Source organism: Carcharhinus amblyrhynchos, chromosome 10 (assembly GCF_965287045.1).
Source record: "Carcharhinus amblyrhynchos chromosome 10, sCarAmb.v2.hapA, whole genome shotgun sequence".
Classification (NCBI taxonomy): Eukaryota; Metazoa; Chordata; class Chondrichthyes; order Carcharhiniformes; family Carcharhinidae; genus Carcharhinus; species Carcharhinus amblyrhynchos.
In genome coordinates, this window is record NC_137333.1 from 78,169,387 (window position 1) to 78,188,055 (window position 18,669).

An 18,669-nucleotide genomic window follows, 5' to 3' on the forward strand; every position below is an offset into this window, starting at 1 on the left:
GAATAGTGTGAGAGTGGGTTGTGGGGGAAGGAGAGGTGGTGGTGCAAATGGAGTTTGGCAGGGAGTGGGTGAATGATAAGTTTTAAAAGGAGCCTCACAATCCTTTCTAGAACCGGGCTGATGTCTCAGTGAACGGAGGCAGGCCTTTCAATCTGGTTATCTCATCTTCAGCCCACCTCTGTCTCATGACTGCTGCTGGAGGTTGCAGGCCAGCCTTTAACCAGTTCGCAATTTTCTGCCAAGAAAACTGCTTTGGTGGACATTCCAGAGAGGAGACAGAATGCAACATTCCCAACTCTTGTCTCGCAAGATGAATGTCTGGCCCAATATCTACTACATAACACACAATACTTTTTTTTAGAAAGGAGGTTGTGTGTGTGGAAAATCATCAAAACCTGAAACTATATTGCAGTATCTTCACTGCTGCGGGGTCAAAATCCTGGAATTCCCGGAAACCAGAATGGAGACTGAACACTACTTCCTCAAAAGGTAATAAGGAGTGGGCAAAAAAAAATTCTGGCCTTGCCAGCATTTCCACATCCAATGAAAGAATAAAACTTTGCTGGAACTTCATGTTGAAAACAAAAGCCCTTAACCTGTTCTCACCTTCGAGTGACCTTTATTTAAAGTCGTGGAGGAGTCACGTGTGCAAAGCACAGTCACTCACTTAAGCTTCAGGTATTTAAACTCCTGAACCTCACTTAAACACTGTTTGTTTTATGCTCTGACCATGCAAAAGAAGATACTGAGCTTTTGCTGATATAAAGATGGGCAGCCTTGTCTGCTGACATTCTTATCGGTAAGTAGTGGGCAGCATGTTTCAGAGGCTCTACAGCAGGGAAGGGGGTCTGGAGGGGGGAGTGGTGGCTGCAGAGACCCTGACAGGGCTTCTTCAGTCTGTTTTTTCCTGTTTCAGCCAGTGGGCAGCTTAGGGTTTCTTGTTCAGATCACAGTTAAAATGCAATCATAGTTCTCAATAAGGGGCCTCTGAGTCAGGCAAGCTCCTATGCAATCCACAGAACAATCTTTATTTTTTTTAAAATGGTAGCACAAGTCAAGTGCCAATCTGCTCACCTGCCCACTTCTGCAAACTCATTGGGTTCAAATTGACCCTAGTGACTTCTGGAACTACAGATACAAACTGAGGAACAGGATTACAGAAAGTCTAGCTTGCACCCATTATACTCAATTATATCCATTTCAGTTATATTCAGGGTAATTATGGAGATAAATGTACACTTCAGTGTGCAGTATCTGGATAATCATAGATGTATACAGCCTAACTTTTTGCTACTTTTAGCCATATGAAGCAAAATCAATTACAAAATCTAACCAAATTTCCAATACTCAAAATTAGCTAACCAGTTTTGCTTTCCTGGTTTCTAGAAGTTCAAACTAACTTTACTCAATAATTTTCATGCTAATCCATATTCTATCTACTTGTGGACTAAGCAGATATCAAAAGTTATTAAAAGAAAAAGGGCATAACATTTAAAATGGAACCAATGTACTTCCTCAAATCCTTGGTGCGTTTGTTATGCAAACAAAACACACATTCCCTGTTCCAGGATAATTTGGTTACAGCTTCTACTTCTTTCAATTTTAAATAACAAAAATTCAAAAGTAAACAAAGTTATTGGCATTCTAATCGATGTTTCACCTGCAAAGCACAGCCTCTGGCCATTGCTTCATCTGCATTGAGTGTAGTGCTGACAGCCTTCCCAAAGAATTTTGCAATCCTTTCTTTGACTGCAGGAATACGTGTGGATCCTCCAATTATCTCAACTGCACTAATATCTTCGAGCTTGAGTTGTGTTTGCTCCATAACAGATTGAAGAGGTGCCTCCACCCTCTGCAGCAGGCTAGCACATAGTTCCTCAAATTGAGTTCTGGAGGAAAATAGGTTGACAAGCTGTTAGGTTTGTAAAAAAAAGCTTTCAAACAGATTTGCTTTTTAAATGAAGGGCATACAATGGATTAAACACAGAATTTTGATATTGAAATTTTTAACAGAATTTGAAGATGCATGCTATTTCTTCCAGTACAAGGTTGATTACATCAACTTAATACACAGCTTTCCCTTTGGTGTGCCAGTAACGAAGTACCATGGATGCCATCTCTGAGTAAATAAGCAGTGGATGTAAGTTGCTAACTTTAGATAATGAAAGCAGCTAGACATATTATTGCAATATCTTAAGGTGCAAATGGGATAAGCATACATCCCGCAGTCCACAAAACGTTTGAAGATGCCTCAAACTATAAACAAGTGATACATAATTTTGTTAGCTAATTTTCCTGGTACTTTACCGATTCATCTTTCCAGTTACATCCACATCATTCATGAAGCATTCAATGTTCAAGGGAATATCCATGGAGTTGGCACTCATGAGTTTCTTCAGCTTCTCACACTCCTGATACAGCCGTAATAAAGCTCGGATTTTAGACTTCACATTTAATTTATACTTGGTTTTGAATTCAGAACAAAAATACTCAACTAGTACATCATCAAAGTCTTGACCACCCAAATATGGATCAAAGGCTGTTGCCAGTACCTGAATGGAAAAAATAAACTTGGAATTTTAGCATGTGTCTGCAGTTCAATAATTTTGCAAATAAACCACTTATAGCAAATCAACGAAAATCTTCCCAAACATTTTTCAGGTAAACAACCACTTGAGTTGTTTTGCACTGCATCAAATGCTTGAAGATTATTTTCTCCATACATTGAAATAGGATGGCTAAACAGGTTAGCACGACTGCCTCACAGCACTAGGAATCATTTCAATTCTGGCCTTGGGGTGACTGTGTGGAGTTTTATGTTCTCCCATGTCTGCGTGGTTTCCTCTGAGTGCTCCACTTTCTTTTCACAGTCCAAGGATGTGCAGGTTAGGTGGATTGGCCTGGACAGAGTGCTCTTTTGGAGGGTCAGTGCAGACTCAGTGTACTGAACTGAGGGGAATCCCTTTTCACATATTTTCCATGGAATCCCTTCTGCACTGAAGGGATTCCATGGAAAATATGTGAACCGACTTTGAATTGGGAGACTCCAAAGGCAGGCTGGCAATTTGCTCAATGGTGATGGTGTGCATTTGGAATTTCATCTAAATATTATAAGACTGATCCATCCTTTGAAGGATAAATACTTATGATGTAATCTTTTAACATCAAAAAATGGGGCTAAAACAAAAAGGCATGTAATTGGTAAATTAATTACAAATCCATGAGTTATTCATTTAACTGACAAAAAGGTTACATGTTACTTGGAAAATAAGAATCTAAATGAAGTGGAAGAGCAAAACAATCAGAGTAAAAATACACAAATCACCAAACGTTACACCAACAAATGACCTCAAGTAAAATATAGAATGGTTAATATCAACAATGGTAATTGAATGCTCAATGATTGAGCTTGAACACATGTTGCTTTAACAATGCAATAACAGCTGTAAATAAACAAACATTTCCAGAAGCAGCTTACTAAAAACGTTTGTCAAAAAAAAATAGAAAATTGATAATTTTGCAAGTAAGCATAGGGATAATTTGTCACACTACAAAATTATTTCAGCTATATTTGCATAATTTATAATCCAAAATAATTACCTTAAGATTTCCTTTATTGAAAGCACAGGCAGAAACTTGGAATGCTGAATGACCCATATCTGCAAATACCACAATTTTTGGCTTTTCTTCAAGAGCTGGTAGATCTGGTTTGTAGATTCCATAAGCTAGAGATGCTAACATTTTAAAGATTTACCATTAGCACAATTTATTTAACAAAATAAACTTTTATCTATTTGAAAATTCCCACTTTACATCATACCTGCAGTAGTATCATTCATCAGTCTCAGGCAATTCAAGCCAGCAATATAAGCTGCATTTAACACAGAGCCCCGTTCGGCATTGGTGAAAAAGGAGGGCACCTACAAAAAAAGGAACATTTTTATGCTTTAAACTTTTACCGTGCTGCTTAAAACACCAAGGCCAGGATTTTCCCGGCCCACTGAGCTGCTTGAGCAGCTCCGTGCCGGAGATCGGCTCCCCACTAAGGGGGACAGGCATACTCACCCTACTGATGGAGTCAGGGGCCACCAAGGCCACCTCAGGAGGTAGGGTGCAAGGGGTGTTGCAATGCCCAAGGGCCAAACTGGCACTGCCCACTGGGCACCAGGCAGTGCCAAGGAGGTGGGGTCCATTGCCACTGCAAGCGGGATTGGTGGGAGAAGGAGGTGGTGGTGAATGGGCCTGGTTGTCATGGTGGGGAGGATGGAGGTCAGGTAGGCCAGTGATTAGGCGGGTTCAGGGGGAGGTCAGCAAGCGGAGGCCAGTGCATGTGTTGATCTCCGCATGCACAGTGGCCTGCTCAGTACAATGCCACTGGCCTCTCAGGTGGGATTAGGCTCCGGCTCCTGTTTTCAGGGTGAATCACACTGAGGCACTCTGCATTGCTCAGTGTCGGAGATCAGTTCTGGTAAGTATGCCCCTGCAAATAAAAATGAGAAATACTCCCATTTTCCTTGCCTGGTGGGCACTTAGTTTTGGGAGAGTTACAGCCTCATTCTTTGAGACCAAATGTTCCCAAACAAGGCACAACTGGCGATCTGATGGCAAATTAAGAGAGTTTTCAGAAGTGATAGGGATTCCACTCAAACTCATTTGCACGTTGTAACAGAGCTAAGACTACTCATAATAATCTATATAGAATTTCTAATCTAGAATTGCTAAACTTTTTGAACTGGTCAATGACTTTTGTTTACTATCACAGCCAGATATGGCTTCAGTCGTGTTAAGAACTATCAGATAGCATCAAGACACTTGCGCTTCATTGGAGGTGGGGGGGGGGGGGACGCGGGGGGGTGGTGGTGGTGAGGGGTGATTCTCCCATCCTGACGCGCTAATTTTTTAAGCACGTTGGGCCAGGAGAAATCGCATGTGTGCCAATTCACGCATGTGTTCCCGACGCACGTGCACCTCCCAGCTCTGGATATCCAGTGCAGTTGCGACCACACTGGAAACCAGCGGGACCAGCAGCTAAGTAATATTAAAGTCATTATTGGGCCTGGGACTGAAGTCTCCAGGCCTGATAGCATCTCCCACCCCACCAGTACAACTGCACACCAGCAGGGTTTAGAGTAGCTCTCCACTTTTGGGGAGCTAGCAGAAGATCCCGTTGGAGGGCAAGTGATTGGGGGGGGGGGGGGGGGGGTCACTCCGGGCCGCTTGGGGGTGGGAGTCAGGCAGTGGTGCTGCCTGCTGGGCATGGGTACTACCAGCCTGTACCCCCAGCACTACCCCCATATCCGGGGCAACTTGGCACTGCCAACACAGCAATCGGTGGTTTGGGGCGGGGGGGGGGGGGGGGGGGGGGTTGCGGTGGTGGTCTGCCTCGCGATTGTGACCTCTGCACTGCACAGTTAGTGGGAGATTCAAGTGTGAACTCCCACCGAAAAAACAATTGTGATTGACACCAGTTGTTTTCTCACAAATTCGACACTTGGAACTTTTTTTGGGACAATGCCCCCCCATTTTCAAATTCTTAATGGCTGGAACATGGTGAAAGACATTTCTAACCCAATATATGCAAAGACCAACAAAGGAAGAGCTTTAAAAATAATGGGGAATGAGCCAAAGCTGATAAGAGAAGTATACTGTAGGTAATTGAGACTATAATATCCAAATATTAAGATGGCGATTGAATAGAAAATAAGAAACATTCTGGATTAAGTTAGGAAATACACTGACCAGATTAAATCAGAAAATAAGATGATTTTGGGTCTGAGAATAAAACTCAGGAAAATAAGAAACAACAATATTGGCAAACAATGATGTAGAACAATGGGAAAAAAAATTAAATGACATTTATAGTTGAGGAAAATATTCTGCTGAAAGAACAAACTAAACATTAGTGAAGCTCCATGGATAAGTAAAGACACAACGGAACAACTGAGGGTTAGAAAAGTGGCAACCGTTGTCCTGGGCAGAGATTGGAAGAAAAAAATATACACACACATCACAGTCAACCTGGCTACTTTATATTTTTTTTCTTTTTTTAAAAGAAATGGACAATTCTAGGCTGATAAAATGGTTCCATCTGATCACATGCTTGCTCCTGGGAATTTCCAAGTAGTCTGAAAGCAACAAACTCTAACACCTCTCACTGCCTGATTGCAAAACTCATTATAATGTTTACATAATCAAACCAAGCAAACACAACAGATTAGCAGGTGCTTGCCTCAGGCAGCTATCTGAGATTCCCCATCTCTAATGTGGGTGCTAATAGTCCTACTGTTGCCTGCTCCAAAACACAATGGATGAACAGTTCAACCTGAAACAACTCTGTCACACAGCCAAGTTTTGAGCTGTCCGAATTCCTTCGGCCCCTGTTTGACCTCAGAACAGAGTCAGGAGTAGTCAACGCTGATTAGAATGACAAAAGAAAATACACGAGGAAATTAATTATTAAATCTGCAGAATGGGCAAATAATTGACAAATGAAGTTCAACACGGGTCAACATGAAGCATTACATTTTGGTAGGAAGAATAGGGAGATCACGAGACTTGGAAGTTGCAGAGTCAAGGTAGTGAAATAAAAAGGATCTTGTAATACAAATACACTACAAGTTGTGCCACAGGTTAGAAGAAAAAAGCAAACCAAGTCCTACACTTTATTTCTAGAAGGAAAAGAATTGAAACATAGGGGGTAATGCTAAACCTGTACTGAACATTGGTTACACCATTGTAGTCCATGCAATCACTATGCCACCGTGCTGAGGGGCAGCATGGTGGCATAGTGGTTAGCACTGCTGCCTCATAGCGCCAGGGACCCAGGTTCAGTTCCCGGCTTGGATCACTGTCTGTGTGAAGTTTGCACATTCTCCCCATGTCTGCATAGGTTTCCTCCAGGTGCTCTGGTTTCCTCCCACAGTCTGAAAAACGTGCTGGTCAATGCACTGACCCGAACAGGCGTTAGAATGTGGCGACTAGGGGATTTTCATAGTAACTTCATTGCAATGTTAATGTAAGCCTTACTTGTGATTAATAAATAAACTTTTTAATTCTGGTTACTATATTACAACAAGGACAAAGATGAACTGGAGAGGGCGCATATAAGAAAAAATCTAATAAAAGGTATCTTAAGCTATGAAAGATTTGGTTTTGATACAGGATACAGAGAAAAATGGTCCAAATCTGTACAGGTGGACAGCCTCCCAGTCATAGCAAAATTGGCACTAGAAACCTAACTTGCCCCACCCCCCATCATTTTCAGGGCATGTAGGGCAAATGGACAGAAAAGGGGCCTGCTTATGGTTTGTACATTCATGATTCATGGAAGCAGGTGAATTCAGTCACATCTGATTTTCCTTTGTTTGGGATGTTAAAACATGATTTTGTACTTTAGTCCTGGTAGACATAAGACCATAAGAAAAAAGAACTGGGGTACATCGTTGGGCCCTTCGAGCCATCCTGATAGACTAAGACTATAAGAAATAGGAACAGGACTGGGCATTTGGGAACCTCAATTCTGCTCTTCTATTCAACTGGATCATGGCTGATCCAGCTAACCTCATGTCCCGTTTCCTGTCCTTTTCCCATAACCGTTGATTCCATTACTGATTAAAAATCTAAATAAATCAGCCTAAATATACACAGGGACTCTGCCCCTACAGCACTCTGTGGCAAGGAGTTCCAAAGACTCTCAACCCTCAAGAAATTCTTCCTCACCTCAGTCTTCCAAATAGATGGCCCTCTGGTCTTAGAGGGGAAACATCCTTTCAACATTTATTCAGTCAAGCCCCTTAAGAGTCTTCTTTGTAGAAGACCTAAATTTACTGAACTTCTTTGTAGAAATAGGGTACTCTTAAATAAGTCCAGGGACATAACTGTGTAGCACAGTGGTTAGCACTGCCACCTCACAGCACAAGGGACCCGGGTTCAATTCCGGCCTCGGGTGACTGTGTGGAGGTTGCACGTTCTCCCTGTGTTCTGTGTGGGTTTCCTCTGGGTGCTCCAGTTTCCTCGCACCAGTCCAAAAATGCAGGTTAGGCTGACTGGCCAGGATAAATTGCCTCCGTGTCAGGGGGATTAGGAGGGAAAATATTGGGGTTATGGGAATGGGTCAGACCTGGGTGGGATTATTGTGCGTGCAGGCTTGATGGGCCAAATGGCTTCCTTCTGCGCTGTAGATTCTATGAACTGACGAAGATCAGGTGCCCTTTGGGATTGTTAAAAGTAAACAGGAATATGTGTAAAAAGTCCATCAATCCATCAACTCACTGGAAATGTTAAAAGACAGCAATCAAGGCATTTAAATCTATACTTCAAATATAGAAAACATAGAAAATAGATGTAGGAGTACGCCATTTGGCCCTATGAGCCTGCACCACCATTCAATATGATCATGCTCTTTCAGTGTTCCACTCCCTTTTTCTTTCCATGCCCCTTGACTCCTTCAGCTGCAAGGGCCCCAACAGCTGAACCAACAGCTTTCTGTGTTAGAGAAATCCAGAGGTTCACAACTCCAAGTGAAGAAGTTCTCCACATCTCAGCCAGTCCTGAAATATGTCCAGTGTTGAAAAAGATCAGTGCCTGTGTTGGTTACCATAAGCCAGAGAGCTGTTATAGGATTAGCACTGCATGTCTGATTTCCTAACCTATTATCACAGTAGGATACATCTTAATTCACAGTTTGATTATCAGCATATAGGAGTTGTCAAAGTTAAATGCAGTGGTCAAAGTTAAATTAGTAAATGTTCATTTTTTAAATTAAACAAGAGTGTTTTGACACCCAAGGATTTTATTTAATCTCATCATGGCTCATTAGGTCTTTCTGTGGTGGATATTGAGTGAGTTGACATATAATGACATGAGCTGGCACAAATTAGCATATGGACTATAAAGGCAGGAGTGTTTCCTGTTGCAAGCGTGTGGTTGAAGTGAATATTATAGATGAATTTAGGGAGGCTAGAAGGGTATACAAGTCAGCGTGGAAGTTATGATAGATTTAGGTCAGGAATGATGGAAAGAGACTCAAAGCGCAGCATCAACACGAGCATGGATTAATGGGGCTAAATGGCCTATGCTGTATAGCCTACATAATCCGATGTAAATTGGTTTCATCATACATTGTGACGTTGTGTTTGAAACTTCTTGATCTTTTGTGTAGAAACCCAGGTCAACTGAGCATAAGCTAAAGAAATATAGTTCTTTTATTATCACAAAAATCAGGGTTGTTATGGTGCAGAAGGAAGCCATTCGGCCCATCTGGTGTAGTCATCTATTTCAGCAGAGTTCTTTCTTGCTATTCTCCCAAGGGCTATTGATTATGATGCTTGGTTGAGTTTCAGAAGTTGTATTAATTCAGCATGACTTGTGAGTTCACAGCTTAAAAATGATATGACGTATTAACGCAAGTTTGGTTGTGAAAAAAGATCAATTTAGGAACTTTAAACACTTTCATAAATGGGAGCATTCATTATGGAAGTCTGTACACTGAGAGCTATATTAGATTTTAAGAAGTTCATGTTATTTAATCTCCAAATTGCTCCTGAGATCTGCCCATGGTAGATATTGATTGAGTGGCTATTAATTTGATATGAAGGATATGAGGAAATATGGTCTGTGGGTGGTGGCAAGTGGGATGTAAGGATTAAGTACTAGAGAGCCTAAAATCATCTTTAAAAACCCCGAGACAAAGTCCCACAGAACCGAGGTAAGTGTTCTAACCAGCTCACCTTGGCTCTTGCTCGCCCATGACTGTTTCCAGGGTCAGCAGGCTGAATCCATGTCGTACGTGCCCTGAAAATAATTCAGGGCACTTTTTACCAAGATGGGTCTCAGGAGTCAAAAAAAAATCCTGCCTTAAATTGCCCACTTCAAGCCAAAATACAGCCCCCATATCTTGGTACTGGCCATCCTACGCAAGTTTATGACTACTTGCACCATCAATTCATCCATCTTGTTACGAAGGCAGCATGATGGCCTTTAATATTGTCTTTATCATTTATCCTTATCCTGACCCCATTTATTGGTGCACTCTTAGATTTGACTGTCTCTTCATGTCATCCGCTGGTTATCATTACCAATAATCATTGCCCTGCACCACTGCCTTTTCTCTTTGCAAGTGCATGTAACATCTACTGAAATACTGCTGTTCACTTCTTCTTCAAAAAAAATTCAAATCTGGATGTCAGGCATGACCTGCCCTTTACAAATCCATTCTGTCTCTCCACCAGAAAATTTTCATGGTGTTCATCCACCCCATCCTAAATTACAGACGTTAGCAATTTCTTGCCAACATCAGTCAACAGATGTTAAGCCACAAAGTTTATAATTCCCTCTGCATGCCACTATTATTGAAGGAAGAACAATTTTGCAATACAAAGGAATTATAGTTACAGCATTTATAATACTTTATTTAGAGCCCTAGATAGAAACCATTTGGTCTTAGGGATCTCAGTTTTTAGTGCCACTACTTTCTTCATTATTGTTATTTTGAAGATGTTAATTTTGGAGAATCCCTGCCCAATTCAATAATAGTTTCCTTAGGATTTCCAACACGCTGATCTGTTCTTCTTCTTCAGCATGTACAATCCTACACAATTAAGACTGAAGTGCATAAAATATCAACAATAAATAGATTCAAAGTACAGTAGGGTAAATGTCAACTTCAATAATGGTTGAAAAAGTATCAAAATTGTTAGTACAAGGGGGTGGTGCAAGAAAATTTGGAAAACATCAGCAGCAGGTATCCTGACATCTTTCTCCCACTTTTGTGGGGAGAATGTGTAAATGCAAAACCACACATTAGTGACAGTAAGGGAATTATAGTAATGATAGAAGCCATTGGTAGCAGGCATTTTTTGGAAGGCTGTGGAATTTTGACAGCAGTGCATTTGAACCTGCTGTGTCTACAGTTTGTCTACTTACAGGAAGTGAGAGCACGGCGGGAGGTGCGCACTATAAGATTCATAAGTCATGATCACTTTTAAATAACAAAATTAGCAATCCTCAGGACATCACAGGCAAGTGCTACCAATTAATTTTGTCACCTGCAAACACACTGCTGCGTGTGAGAAATTGTTGGTGGTTCTATCAGCTGTAGAGAGACTCCATTTTATGTTGTTCTCCCTTTATTCACCTTAGCAGCACACATTATTCACAGTGGGTCTGCTGGTCTCCCTGCATTTTAAGCATTGATTGATCCTTTCCTATCCTCAGGCCACCCTTCGTCTCTATTTAGCTGCAGTCCCAAAAGTGGCTTCTTCATTGGCCTTCTTTGGGAAGATTGCAACTGATGCACACAATGCTCATCATCCAGCTTTGTGACTTGTATATCTATCAGACATTTGCCTTGCAACTTTAACAAGAAAATTTAATTCTCAAGCTTGCTGCAATTTTTAGTGCCTACATACTTACAGAAATCACACAGTCAGATACAGGCTTTCTCAGATTGCTCTCGGCTGTTTCCTTTAGTTTGGTCAGCAGCATGGCCGTGATCTGTTCTACGCTGAAATGTTGCTCTTTATCCATATACGTTACCTGAAACAAATTATAAAAATGCAGCTTAATGAGGAACTGGTTTACAAATATGTACTTGCAAGCACCAAAATTTCCTGAAATAATGCATAATAATTCCATCATTCTTCTGATATCTTTCAACCTAATCTATCATTTTGTAGTTTAAAAACAGTGAGCCAGCTCTGTAGAAGATGGGGTTGCTCTTTTCCCTTCTCCTTGGAAAGACTTTGCACTCACCCAACCAAGCCAGTGTCATACCCAGTTAATGAATGACTTATTAGCCTAGAAATATAATATCCACTGGATGCTAAAAGCCGTAAATTTGATTAATTTTGGTTCAAACCTGTTAGCCTAAATCCAAAAATACTGGTAGGTCCAGATCAGGTCAGATTTTTTTTTAAAAAATGCATGTTATGTACATTTCACGTGCCTTGGACCCATGTTGAAACAGTGAAATAAGTTAGTCAAACACAAGTGCCAAGATATATAACGTTTCTCAAAAATCAATATTTTTTGTGATGCTAGTTCTAATTAACTATAAAGCTGAAATCAAATTATAGAAGTACCCAATACAAGTCAAAAATGTGCTTGCTGATAAAAATTCAAAAGGACTTACCTTAATGCCAACCCCAGTTTTTGTAGGAACAAGATCATAAGCTAGTTTAGCCTTCTGATTTTGAATTAGAGGATCATTGAATGCTCGGCCATGGAATCTTTTGAAGTTTATTACGGTGTTCTTGGCATTTGTAATCAGCTGAAAAGTAAACAGAAACAAATGAATCCTGGCCAATTGTCATAACATTTCAATGTCAATTTACTGACTTACAAGTCTTGATTTTAAACTAACACTTACAGTTATGGGAAGAACTCAGTTTGTTTCTGATACAACTGAAATTAAAACTACAAATAGTGTCTACTTATAGCTAAGACAAATAAACGTAATACAAATTTATTTTCTAAATATGAAGCAATAGCTTCTCTTCCTGCTGCCACACCATTACCTCTGCTGTCCTGCAAGGAACTATTCTTGGCCTGCTCCCATTTCTCATCTACACGCTGCCCCTCGGTGGCATCATCTAAAAACACAGCATTAGTATTCATATATACACTGACAACTCCAGGCTCTATCTCACCACCACCTCTCAACTCCTCCACTACTGCTAAACAAATCAATATTAGTCAACACCAATACAGTATAAGAATGGATTCTTGTAATAAATATTAAAGACTGCACATTATTATTTTTGTTCCCGCTTCATCCCCTAACTACCGACTCCATCCTTCTCCGATTTAAGCCTGTTTGTTCATAACTTTGGTGCCCCAATTGACCCAGAGAGGAGCTTCCAATATTTTTCTTGCCATCACAAAGACTGTTGATTTGTACTTTATAACATAACCTAACTTTGCCTCCACTTCAGCCGATCTGCTTCTGAAACTCTCATGCTTCTTTTATCATTAGATGCCATTATTCCAATGCATCCCTAACTGGTCTTCAATATTCTACCCTGTAAACTCAAAGTTATCCAACAGTCTGCTGCCTATGTCTTAACTCTGATCATCAAGTCCCTTTCAACCTGTGCTCACCGATAAAGGCTCCCAAGCCACGCAACATCTGGATTTTAAAATTCTCATCCTGGTTTCTAGATCGCTCCATGGCTTTACCCCTCTGTAAGTACCTCACAAGAGGTTATTGCAGAAGGTCGAGGGACATGGAGTTGGGGGTAGGGTGTTAGCGTGGATAGAGGATTGGTTGTCAAATAGGAGGCAGAGAGTGGGGGTCAACGGGTGCTATTCAGATTGGCGGATGGTGACTAGTGGAGTGCCCCAGGGGTCGGTGCTGGGGCCTCAGCTTTTTACCATTTATATAGATGATCTGGAGGAGGGAACCGAATGTAGGGTGTCGAAATTCGCTGATGACACCAAGATTGGGGGAACGGCAAATTGTGCGGAGGGTGTGGAGAGTCTGCAGAAGGATCTAGATAGGCTGGGCGAATGGGCCAGGAAATGGCAAATGGAATTTAATGTTGGCAAGTGTGAGGTGGTCCACTTTGGTAGGAATAATGGTAGGAAGGATTATTACTTACGTGGCGAAAAACTGCAGCAGGCGACGGTGCAGAGGGACCTAGGGGTCCTTGTGCATGAGTCGCAAAAACCCAGCTTGCAGGTGCAGCAGGTGGTCAGGAAGGCAAATGGGATGCTGGCCTTCATAGCGAGGGGGATTGAATATAAAAGTAGGGAGGTCTTGCTGCAGCTGTATAGGGCATTGGTGAGGCCGCAGCTGGAGTACTGTGTGCAGTTTTGGGCGCCGCACCTGCACAAAGATATTTTGGCCTTGGAGGGAGTGCAGAGGAGGTTTACTAGGCTGATACCGGAGTTGAGGGGGTTGAGCTATGAGGAGAGGCTGAATAAACTAGGCTTGTACTCGTTAGAGTTTAGAAGAATGAGGGGAGATCTCATTGAGACGTATAAGATGATGAATGGGATGGATAGGATAGAGGTGGAGAGACTCTTCCCGCTCAGAAAGGACAGTAGGACTAGGGGGCACAGCCTCAAGATAAAGGGGGGCGGTTTAGAACGGAGTTGAGGAGGAACTTCTTCACTCAAAGGGTGGTGAATCTCTGGAATTCTCTGCCCGTTGAAGTGGTGGAGGCTGCCTCGCTAAATATTTTTAAGACGCGGGTTGATGGGTTTTTGATAAGAGAGGGGATTAAGGGTTATGGGGAGAGGGCGGGAAAGTGGAACTGAGCCACGACAGATCAGCCATGATCTTATTGAATGGCGGGGCAGGCTCGAAGGGCTGGATGGCCTACTCCTGCTCCTATTTCTTATGTTCTTATGTCTACGATCTCCTCCATAATCCTCAAAAGGTATGTACACTATTCTATATCTGGTTTTGACCATTCCTAGTTTTAATTTCTCTATCGGTAGCTGTGCCTGCAACTGCCTAGGGCCTTATGTTCGAAATACCCACTCCATTCCTAGTTTTAATTTCTCTATCGGTAGCTGTGCCTGCAACTGCCTAGGGCCTTATGTTCGAAATACCCACTCTACACTTCCCATTCTCTAACGAGAATTTCTCATACCACCGCAGCGAACAGAGTTTTGGCCGGCCGCCAATTCTCCAACCTCGTTGCAGCGGGAGTACAGCATGAATGGCAGGTAAGATCACGCCTTCTGATTTTTTACCACTTTCCTTTTTAAACTACTCTTTACTTCTCTGATTAAGCACTTCATTATCTGACCTACTGCAATGTGTTTGGTGTTATAATGCTCCTGTAATGCACCTTGCTAAAACACAGTATGTAACAAAGTTTTTTTGTTGCCAATAACGTTTAGCAAAACAAATGCAGGCAAGAGGCAAACTGCAACACCTGCCTTCAACAACCTGTAATCTCAACTTTTTTAGATCTTGCCATCTTCTTGGAAAATGCTAGGGCTAAGATTGTGAAGCACCATCTGCTGGACAATGGGATCACAATTTGCAACCTGCCTCTGTTGGTTTCAAAAGAAATGGACACATGTAAAATTGGTGCTCCCACTCATCTCCATGATTGTAGAGTAGCTGCCTCATGAAGCATGATTACTATAGTATTACCAGTGTCCTCTGCATGCTGTAGGGGGAAGAGTAGTGTTCTGAACTAATCAAATGTTCAATATAAAAAAAATGCCAGCTTTCCTTTTTTTAAAATGGCATGGAACAAAAAAAAAGTTGCAATAATCACCTTGGATTACTTAGATACAAGAAAAATGTAGAACCATGACTAGGAAAGGCCTGTCCACTTCAGCAACACCACCAGACACAAGTCAAATAGATGGAGGGTAGGAAAGAGATCCTGTTTTTGCTGAGGGGAGGAGGAAGCCTTCATGAATGAGCTTCAGGAAGGATTGGAAGTAGGTGAAAATGGGTTGTTCCAGGCCCACTTTCAGGAGATGGTACATCCAACACAGCACCTTGCATACCTCTTAATACAGCACATTCCACTCACCTAGTGCACTCCCTGGCACTAAGGATTCACCCCTCACATTCTAGTCTAGATGTGCAATGTTTAGCTGAATTTTTAACATTTAATAAATAGAGTGAAAAAACTGTTGATATCATTACTATTAAAAGTACAAGAACCATCAAGTACTGCACAGTCTGGATTTAACATTCACAGGACTAAAAGATTTCTATGGTGACCAATACAATTTGTGTGGATTCATCATCATCTTGATCCTCCTGTAATGTACCAGTTTGAGGATCCTGCCTCTCCACTTTGTTTTGCTTAAAAAGTTAATTCTCATTTGCCCATTATTAGTACTCCAACTTTGTCATCTGCTGTATTGTCACGTCTATTAAAAAGGTGCCTTCACCTTCATTTCAGTCTTTTAATACCTCCATTGTATTGGTGTTGGCATCCAGTTTGTGAACGTCTTGAAATTGAGTAATCAGAGTTTATGATTTGTGTTACCGCAGAATGTCTCAATTGTTCTATGGAGGCTAAAGGAAATTACTGTTTCCCCAGTAATTTTAAGGCAGCAGCCATAGGAGTCTCCTTCTTTGGGAACTAACATCTGTTAGAAATAGTTGCCTTCAGCACAAACCACTGCTTCAAATGCTAGTACTGATCCAGGGATCACCAACTTGAATTTGGTACTCTTCCACAGACAAGCCTATTTGCTGAAATCTATCAAATTTTGAACACACCTAGGCATTTATCAAATCATTTTTCTTGCAGTCTAACTGACTGGCAATCTCACAAAATATCTAATTCTGATTCTACAAGAATGTGATCATGCCACATCCATATCTTGCATTCTCCTTGGTAGGGTTTGAACTCATGTCCATTAAGTCTTCCATTGACTATATGGCTCAGAACTGAGGACACCAAATTATAACCTGCCAAATTGCAGCTTTCTACTATTTTCCACAAAGGTCACTAGGATTTCAGTTTTGTGAGAAAATACTTTTTAATTTCCAACCTTTGCTTTTAAGTAAACATCCTCTCCTACCATTTATACTCCAATAAGCTTGGTGATAGAACTGGAGTCCACCTTTACACAATTTTATAAGTACTAATTTGCACGTAATGACACACAGGGTGGAATTCTCCCCAAAAAATTCGAAGTGTCGAATTTGCGGGGAAACTGGGGCAATTCACGCTGTTTTTTTCCAGTGGTAGTTCACACTAGAATTTTTCATACTCTATGCAATGCAGAAGCCACCAGCATGAATATCATTAGATTTCAGAGGGTGTGGCATATTGCCACACAGTAGGCCAAAACCAGTGGGCCTCTGCACATGCGTAGTGGCTCCACACTGTCAGCCTCCTTTTGGTTGTCCAGCTCGATCACAGGCCAGCCCGGGACCCCACAATGCTGCCCCCCAAACCTTCAGCCTGATTGCAGCCCTGTCCGACCATTCCCGAGCCAGCCTCGACCCCACCTTCTCCAATCCTGGGTCACTCCGATCTCCAGCACCCCCACCTGATTGCCCCACGTTCACTCCAGCGGGGTCGTCCTGCTAGGTCCCCAAAAGTGGGGTACTTGTGCAAACCCCACTAGACTGAAACATGCTGGCGGGGTGTGAGATGCTAGCGTGCCCAGAGAATTCAACCCCAAGCCTGCTAATTACATTAACAGATTAAAATGATTTACCTGGTCTTCCTGCCAGTTTTCAGCACAGATCTGACAGCGCCAGAAATCCAGCGCTCAGAGATGCGCTCAAGGTGGGAACACATGCACGAACCCCGTGCACGCCCGGCCGTAAGATTCTCCCATCCTGCTGCACTATCCTTATTGATAGAACCACAAGTACACCCCAGTTACAGCCCACGATTGGCTGGCATGAAGAAACTGACATTACTACAATAACTCTACAGCATATGAATTAACAACAGGAATTGGCCATTCAACCTGCAAGCTTGCTCTGCCATTCAACAGCATCATGGTTGATTGGATTGTTGCTTTAACTCCACTTTCTGCCTACCCCAGTTTCTGCAGGCATTACTCCTGACTCATTGCTAAGTAGGAATGGTGCTCCCAGAAGATCCTTTAGCGGGTAGGACAAACTCTTCTCTAGGGAGCCCTCCTTTACTTTGCTCTCCTCCTCTCCACATCCAGCAACTACTACTCCCGTGTCAGTGTACAGTATTGTTTTCTATCTTCCTTCTTGCAGTCAGCAAAAAACCTCCTAAAATGTTCCATCAATCACCACAGTACATTCAAACTTGCAACTGGCTCTCAGAAAAGACTTTGCTTCATGATACTTGATTAACGAAGATTGTCTGTGCATAGATTGACCAAACTTTATATTCTGGTGTAAAATCATCCTGTTTATGTCACTGGTATAATGACCACGCCCGTTAAGGTCTATGGGTGCATGCAGAGGATAGATGCATGCACCACTCCACTTCATGATGCCACACTAGCTGCACAGAAAGTGACTACTGGCACATGTATTTGAAAAATTCCAGTAGGCCTTTAGAGCACCACTAGAAGCCACACAACTGAAATTTTTGCCCCCTAGTTTCTTATGCATATGCTGACCTATTAGTTTTGCAAACTTTCTAGAGTCATGGAACTGGGTTTTAAGCTGTTCATTATGTATTATTCTGTTACAATCCTAAAACGTAATATTCACAGATGATTTGCATGTCTTGGAATGATTGCTAAATACATTATTTTCTTGGAGATGTCAAGAATCTCTAAGAGGATATGGCACAGGGTATGCTTTAGTACCAACACAAACTCCCAACAGAACCAATGATCAACTTGCTTTTTAGAAACAGAATGGAGTTTCCAAATAGAAAAACACCACATTATTCATCTTGGATTGTGCCACCGTTTTGCATCTATCCTACAGCCTTCACCATTTTTCTTACTCCTTTTCTCACATTAGCTGCAGTTTTAATATTCCTGTACATGTAGAAAGAAATGACTAGGAAAGTTAAAATCCCTACAGTGTAGGAGGCCGGTCAGCCGATCGGGTCTGCATTGATCTTCAGAACATCTCACCCAGGTCGACCCCATCCCTGCAACCCAGCATGTCCACTGTATCCAATCCACTTCACCTAAACTCTAGGGCAATTTAGCACAACCAATCCACCTAGTCTCTTTGGAATGTGGGAGGAAACTACAGGACCCAGAGGAGACCCATGCAACATGAGGAGAATG

General features: G+C 41.9%; 1 protein-coding gene across 2 annotated transcripts in view; it reads right to left on the reverse strand.

The window, feature by feature from the left end:
• Positions 1-18,669, reverse strand: part of LOC145349097 (heat shock protein 105 kDa-like) — a 71,333-nt gene that overhangs the window by 37,811 nt on the left and 14,853 nt on the right. The window contains exons 3-8 of one of the 2 annotated variants that reach the window (XM_080197436.1): positions 12,131-12,268; positions 11,413-11,535; positions 3,821-3,920; positions 3,601-3,734; positions 2,308-2,552; positions 1,661-1,889 (exon numbers count right to left, since the gene is read on the reverse strand). In XM_080197436.1, coding sequence (XP_080053562.1) covers positions 1,661-1,889; positions 2,308-2,552; positions 3,601-3,734; positions 3,821-3,920; positions 11,413-11,535; positions 12,131-12,268 — 969 coding nt within the window. Of the gene's footprint in view, positions 1-1,660; positions 1,890-2,307; positions 2,553-3,600; positions 3,735-3,820; positions 3,921-9,728; positions 9,748-11,412; positions 11,536-12,130; positions 12,269-18,669 lie in introns of those variants that run through there. The other variant, XM_080197437.1, reaches the window with a different exon arrangement.